Source organism: Syngnathus acus, chromosome 17 (assembly GCF_901709675.1).
Source record: "Syngnathus acus chromosome 17, fSynAcu1.2, whole genome shotgun sequence".
In the NCBI taxonomy this organism is placed as follows: Eukaryota; Metazoa; Chordata; class Actinopteri; order Syngnathiformes; family Syngnathidae; genus Syngnathus; species Syngnathus acus.
The window spans coordinates 7,726,973-7,754,829 of record NC_051102.1 but is presented as its reverse complement, the minus strand read 5'-3'; the positions used below and the strand labels follow the sequence as shown (position 1 = coordinate 7,754,829).

Below are 27,857 nucleotides of genomic sequence, written 5' to 3'. Positions count from 1 at the left end.
AAGGAAGGAAGGAAGGAAGGAAGGAAGGAGCTGGGGTTCAAACCAGAACCGAGGCAGATTTGCTAACCGTTAGTGCAACGTGCTGCTCAATGTAAAAAAAATAATAATACCGAGAAATCACCTTGGTTTAACTATGGAATGTAGAATTTTAAAATGTTGCTCTTTGAGTTTGGAGTGTTTACTGTACGCACGTCAAATATCACAAAAACAACAGAAATATACATCCACACCAAAAACTCTACTTTGCAACAACATGAGCTCAACAATTTGATCGGCATTTGTAAACATTGTGACTTGTATGTACATCATCAAAGCAGCATACAGTATTTAGCACTGGATCAGCTTTCGAGAAATGTCTTCGCTACACATTTAACGTGCTCGGAGATTCCTCAGTGTAGCCGAATACAAATTGTCGAGCAACGCTGGAAACATTCATTTCGACTGCGTCAAATAGCTCGGACTGAGCAGAAGATTGTTCATTTTGGAGAAAAAAGTTGCTAAATGCTTCACTGCCTTTCCATAAAAAAAAAGAGAGAATTAAAAAATCATAAGCGTACAAGAATTACCTGAGTGCCTTCCCTTTAACAACAATGAGAACTTTTTCGAAACAAGAAACATATCTCCACGCCTGTCGTGAGATCGATTAAGGCTGTTTCCTGGCAACTCCAGCCTTTTTATGCAACAACAAAATGGCAACATGTAAAAAAAAAATCATAAAATGATGGCAGTGGATCCAAAGAAATGAAATTGATTTTAAAAAGACAGCCCGTTTTAAGACTGTTGCACATTCACTGTGGCAGCTCAAAGTGTCTTGGCCACAACATTTTGGGTTCCCCCATTTTTACGGAAGCGTCACATGACCGTCTCCCGCTCCTCCTCCACCACCAGCACAGGTGAGGGCTTCTCCACCTCGGCTTCCTGGCCCGCCGGCGGCCTTTGCCCCGAAGCGGCGCAGAGCTCCTCGGGTTCGGCGTGGATCTCCTGGCCCGACGACGGTGCCGAGCACTCGGACACGGAGCCGTTCTTGATGTAGCCAGGCAGGTTGCGGTGCCCGTTGAGCGGCGCCGGGCCCAGCCGGGTGGTGAGGTGGAGGGCGTGTGGCGCCCGGGCGGTCACATTGGTGACGCTGGTGTGCGACACCATCGGGCCGTAGCTATACGTGTTGCTGCCGCTGCGCGCCTTCCGCTTAAAGTCCAGCGCCAGGGTCCGACGGCTCCACGACTTCTTGATCTCCGCTTGCACCTTTGAACACAACGCGGTACATTTAGAGGCATCCCGTGACTTTGCCGGGAGATTTTGGTATTCTCACGTTTGATTGGACTACTTACCTCCCCGTTGCAAAAGCAGTATATAATTGCCACAAGGAAGCCCTGCGACAAAAAGAAAGCAGAGGAGAGTGTGCCATCGGTTTAGTACAGTGATTCACATTTGCAAAAAAACATCAAACGAAAATGTCACAAAAGCATTAAATACACTCAAGTAATGATGACCTCATAAATTGTATGAATTGATACTGTACTTCTAATCATGTGAAGCACGATGGGCCATAAAAGTTTGACTTTAGACTGGGCCGCAAACAAAAACTTAAAGTACTTCCGGTTTATTTGCGAGCCAACGCCAAAGAATATTTTATTTTGAAACGTGACCGGATTTACTTTATTACACGAGTTTATGATTGAATCTTGATGCACGTCAAGGTGTGTTGGTAGCGGAACGCGAAGCTGTCATAATGTGTAACGTTTCTTTGCAATGGTGGAAAAACCCAGCGGCGATTCGACACAAGAAGAAACAGAACGGTGCGCAGACAATATGAACGATGGATTTACGGTGGTTCCGACGCGCAAACGAAGCTTCAAAACTGATTCGTCAACAAATGTAAGTGCTTTGAGAGCGTCATACTTGGTGGCTGTATAACAGCGCCGCAAAGGCAAATTTCTTTTGGGTGAAAACAAAAACAAACAAAAAAACTAATTTAATTCGCGTTCATTGTTTTCGAATTGCCATTTTCTGTTCAAAGTCAGACCTCCCGAATAAAAGCATTAATATACTCAAAGGTTCACCACAATATTTGGCCACATAATGGTTTATTCGTCAGATGCACGAAAGCACAGGTGTCAAACCCAAGGCCCGGGGGCCAGATACGGCCCGCCACATCATTTTATGTGGCCTGCGAAGACAAATTGTGCATCAAATTCGTGTCGTTACTAGAATTGCAAATTGTCTTCACTTTTAAAAATATATATATATTTTTGAAATTGACCAGTTTTTACTAGTCTGATTTGAAAACGAGTTTGTTTTGTAGCTTATACTGTATATAATGAGGTGCTCATACATTTATTTGGGTTGACAGTCATAATGACCCTCCGAAAGAAACTATGACTACAATGCGGCCCGTGAAAAAAAAGAGTTTTACAACCCTGCACTAAATAAACAAGGTGAAAATAGTTTGCGGGCAACATTGTACCTGGAAGGAGTTGAAGAGCATCTCGTAGTGCATCTGGATCTGCCAAGGGATGCCGGACACTTCCGTGTAGGGCATCGCGTTGAATATGATGTAGTGCACGCCAAACAGCGGCATCAGAACCAGCGTGGACTTCAGCAGTTTCCTGCAATGGTAGAAAAAAGGAATTATTTGATTTGATGAAAGTCCAAAAACTCTGGTAGAATTTGTGGGACACTTTTCGCAAATAATGGAAATGGACTATAATGGACTAAAGAAAATGTCTCTTTCTTGTCGGGATGGAGTCTGCCCTTTTTTTTTTTGACATCAACTGACATCAAACATCCACAAATCATCACGTACCTGTACTGCTGCCTGGTGTCACACCTTCCTGCATTAGTCTCGCGCAGTTTGGTTGCTAGGACTCTGATGATGTTTAAAAATAAGACAAAATTGACCTGCCAAAAGGTAAATGCATAACAACAGGGCTGTAATGATTGGTCTGATTTTCCCAGAAGCTGTAATACAGGTGGTGTAAATGAAATGCCATCATTTTCTTCACAGTGGGGGGGGGGGGGGGGGTCATATCCAATAGAGACCACGCGCTTACCACAACAGCTGCAAGTATAGGCACTTGATAAATCCATTTCAAATTGCCCGCACTTAAGTCCCAGCATCTGTGACGAGATAAACAACAAAACGGGGATAAGTGTTAGATAAACAATGTGATGTCTGCAAACGCCCAAACATTTCTCGAAGTGGATCATTTCAATTGAAAGTTTACTCGCTGGCAGAACTGATGAATTTATCATGCAAAAACAAAAAGAAGATAGTAATCCGTATCGTATCAAATCCAACTTCACTTGGGTCCCTCGTAAATCGAGGAAATACTTTAACCAGCAGTATGCACTCACTCTGTATCCGCAAACGTGGCCCTCACTGTCGCCCAAACGCTCACAAACATGGCTGGCACACCTGCAAAATCAAATATTTCAAACGCTTAGAAATAAGAAGCCATCCACGCAGACGCTTGCTTATTTGTTGACCCGCGACGACGACGGGCCGACGCGGCATCCACATTGTATGCGCTGTGCCGATGTGGACAATACGCACAGTGTGTACAATGCAGGCGCCGTGACGACCCAATTGAAGGCGGCCAGAATGTCCGCCGCTACGTTATTCGATCCGATGGCGACCGACTCACCCCATCCAATCAGAGTGAAGCCCCAAAGATATTTCCGGTCCGAGAAGAAGGTCATGAAGATGAGGCTGTGCAGGTAGAGACCCTCCACCAGGATCCAGAAGTAGTTGGTCGCCAGGAAATACATGAAAAGCGTCACGGCCGCCTTGCAGCCAATCTGTGCACACGCACAGCACCAGTATAAATAATACACACCTCCGTTAAGAAGGAAGTACCTGCTTGAAACAGGACCTTTTCTTACACATGACATAAAAAGCCAGGTAACAAGATCAGGCCATGAATAACACGGAAAAGGTGTTTTGTGAGGGTGTTATCTGAAGCTTTGTAATTGAGGACAAGATAATCCACAATCTGACCTTTCCACTTGCTAGAGTAAAAAAACTCAGTCTTGGTGAGAGCGCACCGATGCACCTAAGAATCAGCGGGATGAATACGATAACAAAAGCCATTGTGTCTGCTTCGGCGTGATTTGAAAAGAATGATGCACTTAACATGAAGTGCGGTTGTAACGACAGAATGAGCGGAGGTCTCGGGGGAGAGAGCTGATTTGGTCAGCCATTGATTCTGCTCCAGCTTGCTGCCGAGTTGTTACGCTGTTGCGTTATTAGAGGCCACTCGAGGCTGATTACTGATGGCTCTTTATTGTCTGGCGTCGTGTTCCGGGATGCGGTATTGATTATGTCGCGTGGATGTTGAAAGTTTGTATTGGGGATTGTTGTGTACGCAGGATTGTAAACCACTACATGTTGATGTGCGTTTTGATGACGTCAAGCGTCTCAACTTATATATATATATATATATATATATATACACTACCGTTCAAAAGTTTGGGGTCACAAAATTGTTCGGGTGACCCCAAACCTTTGAACGGTAGTGTATATATTTATTTAGATAATTATTTATAGATTATATATATAATCTTCTGTGTAAAAAATCTTATAATATATATGTATACTTATATTCATAGATTATATATAATCTTATACAAATATAAGATATAATTTATAATATTTAATTCATAATATTTTATTATAATATTTACACTACCGTTCAAAAGTTTGGGGTCACCCAAACAATTTTGTGACCCCAAACTTTTGAACGGTAGTGTATATTATAAAAAAAATAATAGTATATATTTTTTTTGCACGTACAAAATGGGCTTTGTTGGATGGAGGAGCCTCCGTGATGGACTTGAGTTCTTCCACTGTGACGCGTTCCACATCTTCCAGGGCGGATCCCGAGTAGAGCACGATGTCCTTGACGAAGATGCTCACAGCTCTCAACATGTAGGACACGAAGAGGTGCATGTGGATGTAGTTCCTGGTGCAGTGTAGACGTCTAAGAGCAGACAAGATGGTGGTTGATGTTTGGGGGTGACAGTAATCATTCTAATAGATCAGCTGACGTTCCTGACAGAGAGGTCTCAGAGCAGGCTTGATGATCTTATTTGAATTGATATTCAATCTCTGGTGGACAATATGCTAAGAAACGGGGCAGCATTTTTAGGTAATATTTTCATCTGTAATTTATTTTAATTTTATTTTTTTACAGGTATTATGAACTGGAACGAGTCAGCATTTACAGCCAGTATTATCAAATGTATGATTTTTTTATTCATTGAGGATTTGTTTTACCCCTATCAAAGTCCTAAAATAAATATATATATAATATAAATAATAATATATAAATATAGTAATAAAATATTACTCAAGTTTTATTTCTAATTGAAAACATGCTTAAATAAGGCTTCTGAGTTTCATTAAATCGTGATGTCTCGGGAGTTTCCTTAAATCAAACTAGCAGATGTTGCATTTGTGGCCAATAACAACAACACAATTCCAAGCATATGTTCTCGGGGTGAATTTATTTGCTCACCATCACATTGCCTGAACATTAACTCCGGCGAGGTCGTGCCTCTATATAACCGTGCGCTGACATAAACCCGATTGTCGATATCGCTAATCCCAATACAATCCAGCATTCCTTGCCCGTTTAATGAGCTAAAACTTTGACAAGGCAGCCTATTGATTGGGCGACAAGTCATGTATTCCACAGTTCCCCGGTGGGAAAGCCACCCATTAACGTGAAATATCGCCTGTCCCTGCTCGAGAAAACATTTGGGGAGCACCGGTGTCTCCAAGCTGACGTGTTTGAGGCGAGACGTGTCTTGAGTGCTTCTGGAACGGCGGAGACGGAATGTCAGATGGACCCTCGGGATAACTTATTAAACTCATTTGGCCCTAAACATATCGCAGAGTGCCAGGGGGGGAGCGACGCTGAAGCCTTCTGACGGCTAGCGTGGAAACGTTAGTCAACAGTGTCGATTCCTGACACTTCCTGTTGCCAAAGCTTGCCCCAAAGCGGCCATGAAAAACATCAGCGGACTGAATGAGAGCTCCTTGCCATCATCATCATCATTTATTTGACTGTAAAACTGGAGTGAGGCAAATATTTTAGCCTAAATATACTCACTGCAATTTATCTTTTCATTCATCTATTCATTTCGAATTCCACGTTACAATAATTAATTGCCGAGCCACAAAGGCAAGAGAAAGAAGCCACGCTAATTAAAAATGTGTCTTTGAATTCTTTGTCAGCAAAATGTTTCAGAAAAAAAAATGCTCACACTGACTCTTAATTGATGAACATGTCTACATTTGTTATAATTATCGTTATTATCAGAGATGATGATCACGCCTTCTATCTGATTGGCTAATTTTGTCGCACCGATCTACAGCCTCAGTACTTTTGCCACTTCTGCTTGTAACATGAAAAACACAACATTATCATCAAGCCGTCAATACCGCCGCACAAAGCATTCATCATTGTGACTTCCTCTTTTTGTCACTCCTCCTAATTGCTTCAACCCTGTGCCGTGTTAAAAAAGGTCTCCAGGGGATGCGGCTGGCTGATGAAGACCACACTGACAGACAGCAGCGACCCACCGGAAATATCCCAAGATGACCACAGCCACGATGAGCGACCCCAGCGAGACGGAGTAGCCCACGGTGTAAATGAGGTACAAGCGATGGAAGACATCCTGTTGAAAAAAACACTTAATGAGACCACAAGAAAGTAAATGGCAAAGAATCCAAACGCAAAAGTGTCATTGGGTCACATCTGCTATGTACGTTCCAGCGTGCTAAACTTCACGGTGGATTCTCACACCACGATGATGATGATGATCATATGCGGCGTAGGTATTGAAACGGGACTGATGTGATTGAGCTTAATTATGCACAGCAGAGAAAGCTTCGCCACAACTAATATGTCCGTGTTTAGTAGTGCTTTGAAAAAGACTTGAATTCATTCCTTGACCTATAGTATATATATCAAATTATCTTTCCACATTGAAGTGAATGGAAATGATGTTAATTAGTTCCAGCCTCGCTCCAAAATTACCATAAAACACAAAATTAGCCAATTTTAATAGCATCACTTATAATATGTAGTCGAATTGGCCGACTTTAAAAAAAGCTTATATAACTTTTTTTTTCTCGTTACAGTGTAGGACCCAATTAGATCGGAAATACTGTACAGGGTCAAACTACAGCCAGACATGAGAAAATGGAAAGTTTTCTTCTGATCAAACCACTTTCTCTGTAATCTCTTCCTATATGGTAAATTTCAAGGAAGAGAAAAAAAAAAAAAAAGACTCTCCCCGCTCCCTCTATCTCATTAAGCTACGCATTCTCAAAGCGCACAATCATATCCTCCTTTTGAAGCTTGGTCAAATGTATTTGTGTGATCACCTGCTGACATTCTTGATGTTGCGTTGAAGCAGAAAAAAAAAACCACACAAACAAGCGTCTGCATAAAACTTTGGCCACGCCAGTCTACTCATTTTAGCCATGTCTATGTTCATGTTAACTCATTCAGTGCCATTGACAGTCAAAGATATTAACTGGGTTGGCAGTGAATAAGTTAATAGCGGCCACTCTGATGTATCTGAGCAGCATGCATGCACACACACATGCAGGCACACACACTGCAGCATCTCAAGCTATTTGTCAATGGAAGAACTTCTATTCACATATTGGAATAGCATTAGATGGCAAATATGGGGCACTCAATTAATTCTAGGAAGGGAATTCCCAAAGGCCCACCTCAGGGAAAATGTCAAAAGATGCAGTGTGAGCTGTACCTTCTCTTGGTTCTGGTTGTAATGATAGAGAAATTTTGCACATTCACTGTAATTAGCCCACGTCTTGTTGTTGGCTGCGGAGATCTCCCACGTCCCATTGTTGCCACAGCGGCGGTACGTTCGCCCTACACAGCAAGCACAAAAGCCTTAATTATCTTTTTTTTTTTTTTGACAATGTTGTGTGAAATATTTTTTTGTATGACAGTAATACACATTAGAAAACACAAAGGTGGGTGTGACTAATGCGGTAGCGATGATTAATGAAAAGATTAATGACTCTTTTTTTTAATCAGGTAAATTTTTATTTCAGTTGATACTAGGGATTGGCGAGTACCAATATCAGGCTTATTTGAACTCATTCACTAACATTGATGGTTAGAGACATCACTGGATTGGCAGTGAATGAGTTAAGGTGTTGGATACTCATAGAGGCTGCTGATACCAGCAAATAATACTTAAGGCAAAGGAAATCACCTCTGTGGTTGAAGTCGTAGATATACTCCGGACATGAGGCGGACACCAGCTTCCCCGAAGCCCCTTCAGGCCAACACACAATGCCATCCCATTCGGGTGAGCAGTAACCATCTACGGAGACAAAAGTAGCGCAAAATAGCAACACGTCTTATACAGCTTTGCTTTGAGAAAACTAAAAATAAGTGGGGCACATTTTTGTACTTTACACAGAATGTAAATGAGCAGCCATTTGTGGGTCAAGCGGAGAGCACACATTGTTTTCCATTTTCCAGCCATTGTGATGCAATTAAGACTTCAAATCGTGGCATTCTAAGCATGCTGAAAGGTTCCAGCAGACAGATCTTCATTGTAAACAGTGTGGCCCACTTCACAACCAAAGTCAACTGGCACAGGCTCCAGAAAACACTAATGAGGTCAAAGATACGAGCTTACTCATTAAAATAATAATAATACAACAAACAATGCTTCGAATTTTACAACAGACGATCCAAAGAACATTGGGGCTCGATTTGAAGATAAAAACAAAACAAAACAGCCCCACTGCCAGAGGCCCGTAAGATGATTGTCAGCAGACTGGTGGACCACAGGCCTCTGATAACAACATCCCCCCTTTCCACCGTCCACCCCACCCCAAATTCCTGGCGTGCGGTTTGGCATTTACATCGTGTCATTATTGAAAACATCTGCCGGACTTTGACCACTAATAACTAGCTTGGGATAAAACCAAAACTATGCTTTCTCTGCAGTCCATCCATTAAGTTGCTGTACTCAAAAGGAGAGGAGGGGGCATGCATTGACGATATTGTTCTTTTTTTTTTTTTTTTTAAACTTGAAAGAACATACTCCCCCTGACCACACATCCTGTGCTCTTACTGTAGGACCACCTACCCAGGGCTAAATTATATATGTATATGTACTTTATATAATATATGATCACAACGCAAAAAAAGATTAGAAGGGAAGTGTGTTATTAGTGATGCAAATTGGCCCGACACCCACGGCGCGATTTTAATTACGATCCCGCAGATGTCAAAACGGCTGCTCTCCGTTTTCCCCAATGATGTTATTCTATGCATAGACCACAAGCTCCAGCTTATTTTTACCCAAAGCGAGGTCTGGGGCATCGATCCCACATCCCTGGGCGCTGCACTCCCCCGCTTCCCCCGAAGCCAACCTCAATGTGTTTCCCCTCAATGAGAAGCTTGTCTGGCAATTGGGTGTATTTTAAGTACAAATAACAAGAAGGCAGAGAGTTAGAAAGAAAGTTGATAGAATGCAGAGTGTTTTTTTTTTTTTTTTTTACTCTTACCAAATGCAGAATGATGTTAAGGCAGTCTGATGGAGCTTTAGTGCAGCTGTAATTCAAACATTTTAGAGCGGATGGATGGGAAGAAAAAGTGCATTAACTGTTGGCAGTTCCAGTAGGTGGTGAAAAAAAGCTAGGGGACATTACCACTTCTCCTGTCCTTTATTTAAATCTACGTTTTGTATATCCAGCATTGGAATGGTATTTTCTTACAAAGTGTGGAGAACCTCTCGTGCAGCTAAATAAAATCTAAAAGTCAATCTAATCTTGGGAGTGTTCGTATCCACAAATCTGCGAGATGGTCCCATGGGCCCTTTTCGACTATCTTCTGAAAAAAAGAGAAAAAAAAACAGCTGTCTAGACAACTAAAGCGCCTCGGCGGGTGGTCAGGGAAGATAAATACAGAAATAAGCCACTGCATCCCCAAAAACAGGCAGAGAAATTGCACACTCGCCGTCATCCTCTGGGTGTTTTCAGCACTTTCAAGGTCACACCACGAAGCAATAACACACCGCATAACTTTGGTCGAACTTTCTAAAAACGCTCCAACATGTCCGACGCCTTGCCACCACTTCAGGGTAAACACTTACACGGACCATCGAGAAGCTTTCATTGGCTTTCAACAAGCCGTTGGTGCTCCCCTGTTTGTCGTGGTGAAATAGATGTGTCAGAATGCTTTTGATTTGATTCAATAATTTCATTGACAAGTATATTTGGAAAAACTTGCAATTTTGAACAAAAATAAGAGGCTTGTGCTAATGCTACTTTGTGAAGCGCAATGGCAGAGACCCTTAAAGAGAAAAGCCTTAAATCAAGCAGAAATAGGAACACGGGCTACGTGCTCATCCATCTACATAAAGACAAATGCATGAGGTGGCACGTATGTTTCGTTAATTAGGTAAAATATTAATCACGGCTCTTTTAACTGTACGTCTCAACAAGCAAAGGAGGTCAGTGAACAGCGACCTCGGCATGCGAGGATCCTAATGGAGCGTAACTCGGGGATTGTTCCACTCAAATGTGACCACTAAAAGTAGGCTGCACAATATTTACAATTATATTATTGTTTTTTATTTTCTCATCTACATTGAACCGAGGAGGGGGTCACGTTCCAGACCACCCACATAATAAGTGAAATGCTAATTATAGAAATATCCTATTTAAAAACTCTCGAGGCTAGATTTGATCCAGTTCACAGCTGTTAACCTTTTTCTAAGATCTTTAAACATATTTTCAGCAATGCAAATACATTTAAAAGCCAAAAGTTGTACACTGTATCACACTATAGAAGTGTGGCACCATCTAGTGGTCAACAGTGGAATTACATCTGATATAAACAACAGCTCAAACTATAGATATTAACTGTACAAAAAAAAATCTCAAAATAGGCGGTGCAGTAAAATAACACTTAAAAAATAAATGAGGTAACAGTCCAAATGTGCCGCTGAAGTGTGACACTAAACCTCGCAGTCACACTGACCCGTCAGAACAGATTAAGTGGGCTGGTGGTCAGAAGAGCTTGCTGCAGTGGCTCTTAAATACACTTGGAGGGACAAACCTATTATTATCATAATCAAAACCGTTTGGCGCCTGCAGTCATATTTTCACAATCTCAGTCAAGATTCTTGGATATTGCTCAAACCCACCATTAGGAAATATCATACCGGGAGAAACAAAAGCTTTTGTGTCCATATCCTGGAACTCAAACACTTTTAATGGAACGTTCGGTTTACGTATCGTCGATCGGCGCGACCGCAATTCACGAGGCGGGCACAGAAATATCGGTTTGGCTACGATAATCACAAATATCCTTCCAAACAATCAAGTGGACAGAAAACCACAATGAGGTCAGGGTTCTTTTGGATTTTGATGTTCCTCAGACATTCATAAATATACAAATAATCACCCGCTTGGCTCCACCGCAAGGAAAGCAAAGGAAACACAAAAGCAGTTCGGGCCTCATTGTCGTAATTCGTTGCCAAGCTTTGTGGCTGTCAACCAAAATTATATTCAATGCTCCCTCACTTTTTGTGGTCCATGCTCCCTATCTCCACAAAACAGAGGTTAACGTTTTTTTTTTTTGAACACCAGTGTACATTTTGTCACTGACGGCTAAAAAAAGAGCTAGCACTAGACCCCCCCACCCCAAATAAAAACACATTCCATCAATCTCTGCAGCATTTACGCATGATGAAAAGATCAACTGCTGATGAAGCTATTAGCGTTTTAATTATTCAGTGAAGCGAGAAATTGACATTTACATTGCACATCCAGAAGATCTTTGATTAAAACGCTATTGATTTGAAGCACCATAGTGTTATATACTGCTGCTTTCGGCCCCTCCCCCTTCTCAGTGTACATGGCTGCTTATTGCTTTTCACATGTCACATATGTTTCACTCGTGCAATCCTCTCAGCCTCAGTTCACTTCGAATCGCCTGAAATGGCAAAGCCCAGTTGGACCAATGAAACCATTTAGCTGCAGCAAACCTGCCCAATCAACACGTCTTTATATCATTCAGCCTGGCGGGAGTCTGACATAAAATCTTCCGAGTCAATAGAGCTACAGGAAATCACTCACGTAAACCCAATCGACAGTAACGAAGTTGGATTGATTGCAAATGTAATAAGCGGCCTGAAATGGAAAGCGTCCGCAATAAAGCGCGTGATGATGCTGGGATGGTCTTTGCGGCAGGTGGTCTCATAAAATGTTCGCCACTCGTTATATTAGTACGGGACGACTTCTCATTCATTTCTGACCTTCTTGGTTCTTATCAGAAGATTCTTGTTGATTTGATTGACCTGGGAAGCAAGTCGTTGTATGACGTTATCATTATCATAGTTATTATTATTATTCTTTGATGAGCCTTGTAATTTTGCCACGACTGGATTAGGTTGGAGAATTTGTCAGTGCATCCCTGGAGCAAGCTAATTCTGGTGTATCCAGACTTTTATTTTTATTTTATTAATTTGAGAAAAACATGATGCATTGAATTAAATCAATTATTGCAATTATTGTTATTGTGGTTGTCAAAGCAAAGAACAGGCAGCACATTATTTACAAGCCGTCTGATACATTTTGCTTAAAAGAAAGGGGGTTATTTTCAAGCTTGACTGCTTGAATGAAAAATTGCCTCCACCTGCCTTTGCCTTAAATAAATTCCAGCTTGGCTTTGCTACTCACCGGGAAGCTTGCCTTGCCTCGACTTGACAAGACCTTCGCATTTGCGCTTGGCTTTGAACAGCAGTGCTATCTGCTCCTCTTTGGTGAGTACATCATCTGCACGGGCCTGCAGGGAGAGAGGAAAAAAAAAAACATGGTATGTTGAAGAACTTACAAGCAAAATTGGAGCTGTGACAGCCATCATTTGCAGGCAGTTTGACTGAATCTAGTCAAACAAAAGCTTCGGAAAAATCGGGTCGGATCGGAGATCCTTATCCATCTCTCGTCTGTATTATTTAGGTCATTTGAACTCTAAGACGGTGTCAAAGGGCTATATGATAAAAGCTGGTCGGCAGGTGCACCTCAACAGATTTGCACAGATTGAATTCATGAGACACACTCACACACACTATGTGGTTTCCTTGGCAAGTCGGAGCAGAAATACATAGAACAGAAAATCCCTCAAACAAAGCTGTATTTTTTTTGGGAAGTTCCATCTTTTTTTTCATCCAAGGAAAAACAAAATGATTTTATATTTTTATTTACATTATAGCTAATATAATAAATAAATATATTATATTTATTTAAATATATCGAGCTTTTAATTTAGCAGCTGCGACCTTTCATCAGATGACAAAAGACAGAAACTCGATTTTATTTCCACGTCAAGTTTTAGTGTGACGCAAAAGCGCCAAGCGTGAGGAAACGTTTTCTCAAACGGGTCCGTACATAAGCTCACCCCTTGCTCCCCCCCCGGGATCCGTTTTAGGCCAAGAACACATAAAAGCATCTCGTCAATTCTAATGCGGTGTGACAAGAAGGAAGGACGTGGAAACATCGGATCAAAGCAGTGGATAAGCTGACATATCAGGCGACAAAAATCCTTATTTATTGAGGGATAGTCGTCGAGGCAGTGTGAAAATGGTATAGAATATTTTCACATCAGAAAATCACATCAAAAGCTCTTGCTAGCATAGTTCTCCAAGTAAGAGGACAAGTGCTTGCTCAAGATGTTCATTTGTCACAGAGAATTTAACCTGAATTGTTTTTCCGCAGTGGAGCTCAGCGCTGCCTGGGATGTTGCGGCACAAATAATTAACGAAGCAAACTAATCGTACACAGCAGCAATACATCATAAACTTACCTTTGTCAACACTGTCCCTTTAAACTATTATCTTTTTTTTCTCCTTGACTTTAAGCGATAAAAGAAATGTTGTAGCTCGAGGACAAGTGAGGTCTCACGATTTTCTATTCCGCTGTGAATTCTTTGTAACGGAAATAAAAAATCGATGTCACCGTTTGCCGCTTCTGAAGTGTGCACCTTTACATTATGATGGGAATTGCATTCGGCCTCCAGGTGATTTTGGAATGCTGCGAGGCAAGAAACACAAACACAGCACGCACCAAACTTCACAATCAATTAAAACGTGTCCTCGGTGACCCCCTCCAAAGTTTTCATTTGGGATAATAGAAACGTTTAATATTAAAATTGGTCACAATCATATTATCTGCAAACTATGTATTTTTAATGGTTTGGAGAAAAAATCTAAGTGTGTTGAGATTACAGTTTATATAACTCATAATATCATCTATCGCATTAAAAATGATTTTTCCTCATCTGCATTTGAGTCGGAACACAATTCCGCCACTCTGCAATTATTTGAACTGCTTTAACGTTTTTTTCACTGGTGTAGCCGCAAAAGTCTTCTGTGGATTATTTCCCGAGATTTGTACCTGCATTCATTCCAACGCAAGTGGATACATTGTAAAGCCGCCACCTAATTTTATGAGCCCTGCCGTAGGCTCCCCCGGTGCACCAAAACCACAATGCGTCAGTTGGAACCGCCACCCTGGCTATTTTGAGCCTGGAAATAAAGATGTCCAGTTTGCTGCCGCAGCTGAACGCCCTACGCAGAATGGAGACGCTCATGGCTTCCCACTGTAAATAACCGCATGCGGAATAACATTGGACCTCAGGCGAACAAGGACAGATGCTACCTGTTGACTGTGCTCAGGCGAGTCAATATAGAATATTCCACAGGAGAGCCCTCGGGACGTGCTCTCTTATTTTCACCTGGCGTGCTCGAGCGGAGGACCTTTGGCAAAGTTAGACAGCTCATCACTGCATTGATTACTTTGTTACATTTTGAATGGAAACAAATGAACTCTTATATTCTGAAAGCGTGTGCATTTGTCATCGGTATGGATTTCCATTTGCGATGAACGCGCTCAGCGGGAGTGTCATTTGGAACTCGGGGAAATGAGGCGACGTCTTCGATGATACGACAGTTTGCATCAGAAGTGCTCGGATTACGTTTCCTGAAACCCAGTAGCGGCCCCCCATTAGGTACCGTACTTTCCAGACTATAAATTACATAAGGAGGGATTTATGTGTGGAATTATTAACACCTTATTTTACACCTTACGTTATTTTCACACTAAACGGCTCTAGGCCTGTGGAATAATTGGAACTACAACTGACAATGAGTCTGACGTAAGCCATGTAGAAGAGGAAGCGCCGCATCTTCTACTTCCGGGGTTAGCGGAGTTGTTCCAAAGTGACACAGAGGATGAAGATTTTGTTGGATTTAATGATTTGGAGTGACGCGGATGGTCCGATAAACTTGTTAGCATGTTATTTATGCTATGGTTATTTGAATAACTCTTAATATGTTCTCAGTTCCTTGTTTATGTGTTTATGTAACATTAGCATACCGTACCTTCAGCCTGTTGTTGCCTATTCTTTTTTTATTTTAAATTACCTTTTAAGATGACATGTCTGTTCTTGGTGTTGGATATTATCAAATAAATTTCCGCCAAAAATGCGACTTGTACTCTGGTGCGATTTATATGTCTTTTTCTTTTTTATTATGCATTTTATGGTTGGTGCGACTTGTACTCCGGAAAATACGGTAATTGCATTTCCACGGTTCAATAACTGCTCTAGTTCAGAAAGATTTGAACTCGTTAAATGCTGAGCTTACAATTTGCTAACCAATACAGCAGCACCTACTGAGGCATGTCAATCGTTTCTCAGAGGAATGAAAGCGTGGTGTCCTATCCTGTCCTATCCTAGCCTAGCCTAGCCTAGCCTGTCCAGTCCATTAAGTTGTGATCGAATGTCTGAGAATGAGAATATTGATCGGCATACGCCGTGCACTCCGAGTTTGGAATATCATGTAGCATTTGGAAAAGAGGATGCTGGGTAATGAGCGTGGCCCCTGATTATTTTCTGCTAAGTCTTCCGCCTTGGCTGGCTGGCGACCAAACCGCCAGAGTCAACACAGTCGCTGACGGGGGCTGGGGGAGAAACATCCACATTCTTATTTACTGTATTTCATTTCAAAACACAGCATTCTTTCTGTGCATTTCACAGCGAGCCAAAATGAAAATGGCGCCGTGTAAATACATGTTTTTTCATCAGCCGCTCGCGAGAATACAAACTCCACTTGAGCAAACCGCAAGTTTCTATTTCTCTGCGTGCGCAAACTGTGGCTTGATGACTTAAACGGCAGCGCTCTATAAGACCAATATTGGGAGAAGTGTATTTAAGACCTGTGAGGCTTACTACTGTATACTAGACACGCAAACCCGGACAGGAGGCGCTGCAGTTGGATCGTTCGGTAACGGAACACTGAAATTATTTTCGCAAATAAACCTAATGCAATAATAAGACTTCAAGTAAGAAAAGAGGGGGAAATGTGAGGACGCAGACGGGGGGACGGCTGTGCATTTTCAAGACGTATACGTCCTCCTCGAGCAACTTGCGGTTGACCAAAGTCATTTCCTGAACTTCCCCAGAGTGAATATGAGAGGCAAAAGCTGGCGCCTTCCACCCGCCAGTTTCATCAGCGAGCATGAAACAAAGGATCAAAATGAAAGAAAACTCTGCAATCAATCAGCATGAAATAAGTCTACTCTTGCGTCATGAGTCAAAAATAGATTCGGTTGAACTCACAGGCAGCATGGTGGCCCGGTCGTCAGCCCATCTACCTTCCGAGGTACGGATCAATGTCGTTTCAATTCATTTGAATGGGGAAAGATCATTTGAGTTAATGTTATATTATATTATATTATTCGTAATGCATCCAAAACAAATATGTACACAATTGACATGTTTTTGCCACTTTTATAAACATCGTTTTATTTTTAGCTAGGAGGATTAGCATCATTCACAATAAACGCTGACACTATTTGTTACATCTAAATGCATGCTTTTAAAAGACTGATATTTATAGCCGATGATCGTTATAATCCACACGTACGAACGTAATCACTCAACCACGACTAAATTTACATCATTATGACTGTGACCTCGCGCGTGGCTCCACTGTGAGCAGGTCCATTAGAATAACATGACTGTTTGTTACATAACCATTAGTAGCTTTTAAATTCCGAAGGCTTGACCCATACTTTGCTATATTAAATCACTTATATAACATCCCAATCGTCCTTCTTTCTTCTTAATTTGACAAAGCACTCCAGCTGCAGCGGCCTGGTGCGCACACATTGTTTCCATCTGGGAGCGCGTTTCAGACTGGCGAGCAGCGGAGGGACGGATGGATGGAGGGAGGGAGGGAGGGAGGGTATAATTAGGAGCTAAACGGCGCTTCAAGTCAGAATGCGGTCTGCGAGCGTTTCCAAAGGACAACCAGTCTTTTTTGCGGCTTGCGGTTTTTATCGTCAAATGTAAATTGCAGCGTTGAAGAGGAGTGGCACTGACTCATATGCTTCATAATATCCCGGAACTTCATCCATGAAACGCTTCAAGCGATGCCATGCGTCTAAAGTAACATATTCATGTTGGGTATCACCCCCCCCACCCCACCCCCTTCCCCGTCCCAAGATACCTCACCGGCCATTCAAAACAAGATTAGGCCCAGCTATAATTTTGCTCCTTATTTTGTGGAGGTAAAAAAAAAACATCCAGGAAAGTCCACTCCCCCCCCAACCCCCCCTCCCCCTTGAGACCCCGTGTTGAATACATGCCAACAACAAGGAAGTCAATGTTAGCCTATGGTGCAAATAATGGCAAATGACCAAAACAAGTCGAGAAAACAAACATCTGACTGTATTCCCATAATAGAGGTGCTTTACAGCGACCAGGGTAAATATTTTATGTGTGTTTTTATATACATATATATCTTGTATGTGATGAAGTGTAAGCTGGCCAGGAAAGGCAGACTTCACGCGGCTATTTACCTTCAAAATCGCATCCTTGATGACAGATTGGCCGACGGGGGATTAATCAAAAATTAGATGCTGCCATAAATGGACAGAATGTTTCTAGAACACTTTTCCTGGCAGGCTTTATATTTACGGGACCATCTGGATTTGGTACGGTTCCATTCGGTACGGCACATTTTTCTTGCTTTATGTGTTTGTAAAGAGTTGCGTGTTTTATTACATTTCCCAAATGCATCATTTATTCATATACACAACATGTTCCAAAAACACGCAGATTGGATCGCAACAGGCAATAGGAAATATAATTCCAGTATTTCATATTGTAGTCCGTCCTCAGCGCTTCATACATCATGCAATAAATACTCTCAAAAGCTCGCACACTGTTCCATCACGCTTCATCGAATCAATTTGTCCTTACAGATTCACTAAGGATACGCCGGAAGGATCCGCCTCATCGCAACAGGAAGTGGAGGTTGCGATGCGTAAGTAACAATTTGTGTGGAGCTCTTCACCTGCAGATACTGACTCATGATAATAAGATGGGGAATGAACCTGAGGCAAGTAGCCCTGCTTCCGGCAAATCATGGAAGCTTTTACAGCCTACAGAGTGAGACGAGTTTAAAAATATTCAAATGGTGTTTTCCCCCCTTCAATATGTCATGTGTATTATTTATTTATATATATATATATGTGTGTGTAAACATACATGTATATATATATATATGTATATATATATATATATATATATATATATATATATATATACACACACACACACACACACATATATTTCCCCCCTTTTTTATTTGAGTGTTGATGTCAAGTCGACAGGTCCATCTAATTACTTTGACCTGGTTGCCGAAACAGTGAGGTCAGAGAATGTAGGGCGCTACAATATTTATCAAGATGGACTGCAGGAAATTTTCTAATGGGCTCATGCATTTTTCAATGCGACTTTTACCAAAATACGCACTGTAAAAACCGGTAGCCTGAAGATACCTAAAAGCTTTCCCAGGTTAATTGTTTCAGAAAAAGGTTTCATGAATGGATGATGAATCACAGCCGGGCTGTGAGGGGCATTGTTCTGATTTCATTTGCAAAACTGGCACTTGATCTCCGTGTCAACAGCGCAATCAGGTGCCTGCCGAGGGGATTGGGGCCGGTTCCATCTTTCTCATTCAGATGCAGGAACTCAGAGTATTGCCCGTTAATTTACGGCTCACTTTTTGCAACCTATGCGAGGCAATTTGAACTCTGTAATTGCTTGTGAAATATCTGCCTACCTTTCAAGCTGATAATCATACTATAACTTTAATAAGGTGCCCATTTGGGAAAATGTGTGTAAGTGAGCTATTCTTAATTGGGCCCACCTATGACCTACAGAATAATTTTCTTGGTCTTACAGTTTCTTTGCCCATAATTTTGGTACTTGACTGAATAAAGATTTTTTAAGTGGCTGACCGACGACACTGAAAAATTCAGAATTGCAGTGTTGGATAATTGTTTGGCAACTGTCAACTTGGGGAGCGTTTTTTTTTTTTCTGGGCATAAACACATCTGCCACCAAAGTAATCCGCCTCCACGAGCGAAATTACAATCATTGCTATTATTTCAAGACCTTAAAATAGTCATGATTAGCTTCATTTCCACGTGCAACTAGCACACGACTTTCCCGTTGTGCCACATCTTGCACTGACCTTCAATGTGGCACTCATTTGGGCGTAATGTATGTGGCATCTTTTGGCCCCCAAGCAGTGTTGTATGTGTGGGAGGATGGGGAAGGCGGAGGGGGGGGGGCTAACACACATACCATGTACAATAATTCCCATGATGCCCTCCAGGAATTAGAGCAAACCACATGGTTTTAGTGAAAACAAGCGTACACTTCTTGAGAAACCCAACAAGGTACAGTTACAAACATGACATCGTACATCAATTAGTCTTGTTTCGTCTCTTTTGCCGTTTGTTTCCCATGCCGACCCGATTACGTAAAATGTAGAGGATTAGCGCATGTACATTAAGAGGATTAAATACTCATACAAGAGACTGACTTACGAGTAAGTAAACAAGTGCTACTAGATGCTACAAAAAACATATTTAGCATTTGTTTTCAAAACTAAACAGGAACTAAACAAAAAAAGAATAATTAAAATACATGGCTGGTTACAGCCGACAAAGAAAAAAAAAAAAAACGGTGTGCCTGATGTGACACATAGAGGAGGCTTGGGTTATGTTCTGGGGCTGCTTTGCCGCATCCGGAGCAGGGTGTCTTAAATTTTTGCGGATTACAGTGAAATCCCAAGACTATCAAGGCCTTGTGGTGCGGAATGTGCAAAAAAAAGCTTGGTCACAGCTGCACATCAGGTTCTCCAACAAGGACCCAAAGAGGTCCAGAAATCCTTTGATTATGAAACTAATCCTGCCTCGATAAGCCATCGGAGCTAGCGGAAGCAGGACAATAGTTTCGATTTTTGTGAGGTGTCTGGTACAAATCTCATCTTCTGTCCCGAAAGTCACAAAAGTCGTCTCTCAAGTTCTATAAATTAAAAAAGAAAATCGCATCCTTCCCTATGTAAACACTCTGATGCTAATCTTATATTTTAAACTAAACCAGCTAAGCCCCGCCCCCAAAACGACACCGCATTGTTTACAAACTCCAAAGAAGTCTTTAAGGTCAACAGCTTTAAAGTCGGGTTGACCTGCAGTGACCTTTGAGGTACGCAATCATCCGGACCTTGTAATCATTTGGGGGCAAATTGACCGATTACAATCAGAATTTATGTTGTGTCACTGACGATTGTGGTGATTGTAAAGCTTGTGAAAGGTGCCTGAAGAATTCCGTATGTTTTAAACTCTTATTCTCGGAGAAACAGCGGGGGCACAGCAGATACAGACAATCGCCGAGGCGTACCCGAGGATTTTCACGTGGACTCGACGGAGGCTATTCTAGGATTCCAAGCATATCGCCGCCCGCCGGGAGGTCCATAGCACAACATTGACATACCACCTCATATAAATAAACCCAACGGAAAAGGTAATCAGTCATTGCACCCACGTCTGTAATAATGCCAGGCACCCTATACACTGCTTGTTTTATGATAGGTCAACCTGTTGTTTTCTGTTAGCTAGTAGCAGGAAGTGATATTGAAGCATTAGCATAAGTGCTAACAATGCTATTCAGAATGACAGATCTTAAAACTTTTAAGGGAAACAAAAGTCTGCAAACTTTATTTAGAATGTAAAAAAGAAATACCAAGTATGTTGATTTGATGTTTTTTTTTTTTTTTCATCAAAGCTATTAATCACATTTTGGAATTCCTCAATCACACTTTTCCCAGACTAATATATGGGAAGAGACGACCAATTGTCTGGCCACTTGGTTCAGCAGATCAATGTTAAGGACGTGTGTGGAACAGATGGAGGACATCAATGAACTAACACAAAAGATCCCAGATGCCATTGTCACCATTGATGAACGGACGTCAGAGCAAACAAAGCAAAAATTCGAGGACTGTGCTTCATGCACACATTTAATGTATTTTGAATGAAAGGAGGAAAAAAAACACCCATATTTACTCTTAATTTTGCCAAAACTATTTTATCATTATTATTTCGTAATTAACTTTATTGAGACCCAATATTATCATTTTTACAATTTAATAACATTACCACTTCATGTCTGTATGTAACATGCTTTCATCAAAATGTCCCAATTATCAATAATTACAGCACAATTTATTCCTCATATTCTTGCCAAGAGAAAATTGGCACAATTGAGGGGCCAGGCCTTTGTTATACAGTGAGCCAGGCTTCATCTTTAATAGATAGATGGAAAGATGGATGAATAGATTACATTTTCGGGGCGTGAAATGACCAACTCAATGCAATCAATGCTACATCATAATGTAAATACTCAGCGGGCCATATTAAAGACCAGAGCGGGCCGTCACTTGGGTGAGGTCATCACTGCTAAGAACAGGTCTCCAAGTGGCGTAGAGTTCCACACACCCTGGCTTTCTTCAGATGTAAAGGTTGAGGGGGGGCGGGAGAAGCAGGGAGAGGTCACAGTAAGTCAAGAAAACAAGCTCTTTTCCTGAGCCAAACACAGCAGCAAAACTCCACACAGCATAAATATTTCAACAACCAGCTGAAAAATGCTTGCAATGAGACGGCCGAGCATCAAGAAACACCGATAAGAGCAGCATCGTCGTCAGCAACATTCCCAGAGGATTCCTCAAAGATCAAATATGTGGTTGGCAAAGTGACATTTTTATCTGAAGGCTTTTTTCCCGTCAATTACAGGTCACCTCTGTGAGACGGCATCTTGGCTGAGCCTGCTAAAATTCAAGTCAACAAGTTGACTGACGACTGATGAAAGCCGGCCACTCTCGTTCAACCTGGCAAGCTGTGTCAGGTATTTTTTTCAAGTTCTTTTGTTGTACATATCGTCATTTATATTTATATACGATGAAAAGAACCCTGCTGGTGGTTCCAGAAGCTTTACTAATGTGTGTTCCACCACATAATCTCAGCGACAACATGTATGCGACGGCTACAAATCTTGACATGCTTCTGGCGTGGATAATACAGAATAAATCCATCAAATGAATTGGCAGGAGTGAAAGCCAGAAAAATATGAAAGCCAGATTGGAAAGAAAGGCCCAATTTGGACCTGGCACGGCTCCGTTGTCCTAATGGGGCAACGGCAGGAGAGCGACTCATCAGAGAAACACTTTGAGGCGCCCGTCGTGTAAATGCGGACTGAATCTTTGATTATGTGCACTGTGGGCGACCTGGCCAATTTGCATGCGAGGAAAAAAAAATCAGACAGAAAGAAATAAAAATCACCTCACTTTTACAAACGATTGTTTGAATAAATTGATGGAGTTATTTTTTAATTAAGCGATGAATAGGATAAACGTTTATTTCCCGATTTCTGTAGTAAAATTGATATGAATAATATGTTTTGGGCATAAAATGATGATGATCATTTAGCTTTTTCTTAAAAAATATATTACTGAATGTTCCTCTTGTTGTTTTATTCCCATGAAATTTTTTTTTTTAGCATAATCGCATTTTATAATTTAAAAAAATGAGTCACACAATGTTTTTTTCTCCTAATATTTGGACTTTCATCATCGTGATATTTTTGTGAAATTCTCAGTTTTCTCACATTTTAATATCGTGCCCGTAAAACTTTCTTTACACATTTGATGTGATCAAAACAAACCATCCTCCGTGTTATTTTACCCGCCTGAGCATCTGCCAGAGCACATTTTAATTGTTGCCCTGCCGCGATGTCTTTGCGTATTAATGTTTATCCAAGTACAAGTCGAGCTCGACTCCGATTAGAAAAATGCTTGAGCGCTGCGTCACATCGCACAATAATCACGTCCACTCAAGCGGTGTGTGCAGCACAACACAAAAGTTTCAATGTCCCGGTCATGAGGTCCGACCGAAATTTCCCCAAAGCGCTGCTTCCGCTTGCTTAATTAATTGGATAAGTAAGTAAGTGAGGACAGTTGTTAGCCTGAAGTGTTTTTTTTTTTTTTTTAATTCACCAGCGCTTAGACCGGCGTTCGTGCTGAAAAAATGTCTTGACCATTTCCCCTGGGTTCCTTCTTCATAAATATGACTGTAGTCTGAGCTTTCTTTGCTCCTCAGCAAAGTTTGAGATGCGGACAAAAGAATTCAGAGTGGAGGACGACATCCATTCGGCATTTACAACAGGGAATTTGGTGACACATTGAGAAAAACAACATTAGTGAAGGCTTGGAATATTTGGAAGGCAGCGCATTGAAATTTTGGGGAAGCTTTGTGTTCTTTCTACAAACACAGCCGCAGACTTTCCACTCTTTGCTTTGGCATCCGATGTGTCCGTGCGCCTTTTTTTTTTTTGTCTTATTTTTGTCGGTCACGGCTCGGAAAAAGAAAAAACTCCCGGAGGAAGCCTGAGCAAACAGTCCGGGCTAAACCCAGGTACCCATTAGTGACGGCGGCTTTAATTGTGTTGGGCGCGATGTCGACCCCGATGGCCCGCATCGCTGGGAAGAGGCGCTGATCTTCCGAAGCTAGGCAAACTGCCCGCTGAATGCACAGCAGCCTCGGCCAAGGCATACAGAAGCAAGTCTGCGCCGTGGCGGCAGGCAGGCCATCTGCCATATGGACCGTTTCAGTTCTGAGTCTTTATGTTGGACTAGAACACATCTTTGCATATCTCGGCCCACTCAAGCCTTAGAAAAGTTTGCAACCAATGCAGGAATAAACAGACTTTGATGTATGAACGGACTAACAATTCCGCTTTCTTGCCATAGCGAGCAGTGAAAACCACAGGCAGCCATCTTGCATTGCCACTCGCTAAAAGTTGAATACATTGATTTCTCCGTGGCGTGTTCACATTATTTTCTGTCTCTTTAGTGAAAATGTCACGTGCGACAAGCACTGAGTGCTACTCATGGATTAGTTTGCCTCATGTTATCAGAACAATGAAATGAAAGCAAAGCGTATCAAAAAAAAAATCTAACAAGTGTTTTCAGTGAAAACCGAAGTTGTCAATAACCGTAGCAATATAAGATTGATGCACTGGCGGAGCTAAAGTGGGGGCTGCAGGGGCACTGCCCCCCCCACCCCAGATGCCAGACCAGATAATTGAGTTTGGGGTATTTTACGATTTTTCCAAGAATTGTTTTCTACATTTCCCCTCTTCCCTCATAAAGAATTGAGAGTGAACGTTTATCTGTGTTTTCTGAAGAATTCATTGGGTTTGTATTTTTTTTTTTGGTTTGCTGGAATGTGGGTAGCTCAGATGTGGCTCCAAGGCTTCCATTTTAACATTGTGTGTCATGTTTGGATTTTTACAGTCTTGTAAACTTCACTATTGAAAGCCTTTTCTGATGATTTGCAGTCAAGTGATGTGTGTCAAGTGAAAGCAGCCCTGGCAGGTGACACCAAAGTCACATCAACCTACCAAGCATGGCATAATATAAGAAGGGAAGAAAAAACAAAGAGTTCTTACCAGGCAGAAAGTGCAGAGCAGTGAGAGGAAAAGCAAATCCAGACTGTGGAGCAGCGCAGTGGAGCCCATCACTGACCTGCTGCAGTCACTTCCTTGCAGGCCTCTCCCAAATGATGCTGATGATGCTCGGATTTGAATGATTCAAAACTACTCTTCAAAGAGGAGTGTGTGGTGTTTTTTTTAAAAAAAAATTTTTTTATTCCATCTGGCCTCTGTCGCTGCTTATGCCCCGCATGTAATCCAGCAGGTCCTTTAATTTCCTATCATCTGAACGTTTATAGGCTCAGCAGTGCTCACTTTATCCCCCCCCACCACCACTTTTTTTTTTTTGCATGTGTGTCTTTTAAACACCCCTTCCCTCCCTTTCTCGTGAAATTACATCCACATGTCAGCACTATTTATGTCGCTCTGCCTTCTGCGGTGGGAAGTTCAAATGAAGTCTTTGTAGGGCGAAGAGAAAAACCAACGCTGTATTTTTAGGTCTTTTTTAGAAAAAAAATCCCCCTCAGACTTGGAGCCATGACGCTTTATTCCAGCCACGTCTTCCAAAAGAAACGTGCTGTCAAATTAACAATAAAATAATAATAATAGTCCCAGGCCAGGTTGTTGGGGCGGCCGTGGGAGGGGGGTGTCACTCAAGGTTGTCACCATCCCCGGTGCTGGCGTGGTTCCCCATGACTAAAAACAGCAAGACTTTTCTTCTCAATAGTTACCACTTTGACGCATCAATTTGCGAGGCGTCATCGCGTCTTCCATGTGCGGCAGAATGGATGACAATCCTTGCGAAAGAAAAAACTTATCTCCCCCTTAAAAAAAAAAAAACCATGAAGAAAAAGAAAGATAAAGAACGTTAAGAAACGCGCACGAAAGAAAAGTAAGTTTCTCGCTCCAGATGTGTCAAGACAGGCTCGCTCGCTTGCAAGTCTCGTGAGTGAGTGACTATGTGGGCATGGAAAAGGGGAGGGAGGGAGAGAGGGAGGGAGGGAGAGGACACAGGTAGCAGCCGCTCATTGGCTTCCGCTCTCTAACGTCGGAGTAAAAACCACGACTCGCGACGTGACATATTTTCTCAGCCCCTCAAACAAACTGTACATTCAACACATCGTGCAGCCTTGGCCAAACCGCCTCGCAACCCCCCCGCCCCCAACCCTGCAGCCTTCTCAAAGGGCGCATCTTGTAACTCTAAATTACACAGACAGAATGCAGAAGCCGTCTTTAACTCTCTCTTGATTAGGAATTAAAATATTGACTTCACGAGTCATGCATTTGCTGAGGAATTAACCCCGAGGGATTAATCCCGAATAATTGCCGGTGTTTTGATCATATTCATGTTAAATCAGATCAACTTTTTTTTTTTTTAAGTGTGCACAATGTTGGACCCGCTCAACAGATCTAATTATTGACTGGACTCAACTTGAAATCTTGTGAGCAACGCGTAAGAAAACACAATTTTTTTCAACATACTTATAGAAAGTGTACAGCACAGGTGTCAAACTCGAGGCCCGGGGGCCAGATACGGCCCGCCACATCATTTTATGTGGCCCGCGAAGACAAATTGTGCATCAAATTCGTGTGTCATTACTAGAATTGCAAATTGCCTTCACTTTTAAAAATATCTGGTTTTTTTTTTAATATTTGACCAGTTTTTACTAGTGTGATTTGAAAACGAGTTATTTGTCAGTTTGTTTTGTAGCTTATACTGTATATAATATGAGGTGCTCATACATTTATTTGGGTTGACAGTCATAATGACCCTCAGAAAGAAACTATGACTACAATGCGGCCTGCGAAAAAAATGATTTTGACACCCCTGGTGTACAGTGTGAGAATAATGATCAAAATGTATGTATAAATCTGCCATGCAACCTTGATTTTGGTGAATGTTTATTAAGTAGTCATATGTTAATGTATTTTTTAAAACATTTGTGGACAAGGATGGGGTAAAAATTGCCCCTGGCATTTTTGGCTTGAACCATCCCATTATAATTAGCCAAGCACAACTGACTGGACTAATTAATGTCTGGAGCTGTTCCATCTTATTTAGTTCAATTTTATTGATTCAGCTCTGTTCAGTATCTTAGGTTAGATTTTAAAAAAAAAAAAGTGTGATAATCACAAAAGGCACAAAAAGAAAGGGCTGAAGTTGGCTTCAGGCGCGCTTCTAGCAAAGTAAACAATAAGAGCGTAATTCCAAGATAAAAAAATTATTTTGCCTTTAGGCTGAATATAATTTTACAGTAAAATAGTAACTCACCTCAAAACACTCAAATATTTATTTTTTGAAAATAGGTGTAGTTAGAAAGGGGTGTTTGCGCTGTTGTGGGTGTAAACACAGCCAACTTGCTTCCAGACCAATGGAAGAGGCTCTTGTCATTGCCTTTAAACTTAGCGCAGGAGACGTGCATGGACAAATTCTAACCCAGAAAGCAGAAATTGGATCTTACCACCTAAAAAACATTGCCAGAGTCAGTCTACTCCTCTGTCTTTCCTAAGAATGCACAGAGGTGCTAATGCACTATTTTGTCTCCTGCCATAATGATTTGTGCAACAGTCATCTCTTTCATCTTTCAGAATCGAATGGCGCGTCTGCTGTCATGCAAAGGCTTAGAAAGAAATAATACATCGTATTGGTTTTACAGGTCGTTCATTCGTTCCCCTGTGTGTTTCAAGATTGATTTTCAAGGTTCAAAAGCATCCATTTATAAAACCCTTTGTGGTCAGGACTGCAGACATCTTTGATAGTTTTAAAAGCAGACTCGAGACCAGTCCAATAATGTTGACGAGTCCATCAAAAGTATCACAAAAATTGCTGCATATGGAAAATAAATATGCTTTTGCAAGTGGAGTCAAGAGAGTAAGCGGGCCGCTGCCACTAGGTGGCAGTGCTGAGCTTCATTGGCTCAAAGCGTATTTCCGTGTTAGCCTTCA

The 27,857-nt window shown here is 41.6% G+C and overlaps 1 protein-coding gene across 1 annotated transcript; it reads right to left on the bottom strand.

The window, feature by feature from the left end:
• Window positions 1-505: 505 nt before the first annotated feature.
• Window positions 506-25,859, bottom strand: pth1r (parathyroid hormone 1 receptor). The gene is made up of 13 exons (XM_037275778.1): window positions 24,930-25,859; window positions 12,749-12,854; window positions 8,260-8,370; window positions 7,786-7,910; window positions 6,587-6,681; window positions 4,793-4,979; window positions 3,645-3,798; window positions 3,355-3,415; window positions 3,051-3,117; window positions 2,804-2,898; window positions 2,465-2,606; window positions 1,329-1,370; window positions 506-1,242 (listed from the first exon to the last, which is right to left on the bottom strand). The coding sequence occupies exons 1-13, from the start codon at window positions 24,996-24,998 to the stop codon at window positions 853-855; spliced, it is 1,644 nt and encodes a 547-aa protein (XP_037131673.1). The 5' UTR covers window positions 24,999-25,859; the 3' UTR covers window positions 506-852.
• Window positions 25,860-27,857: the final 1,998 nt, after the last annotated feature.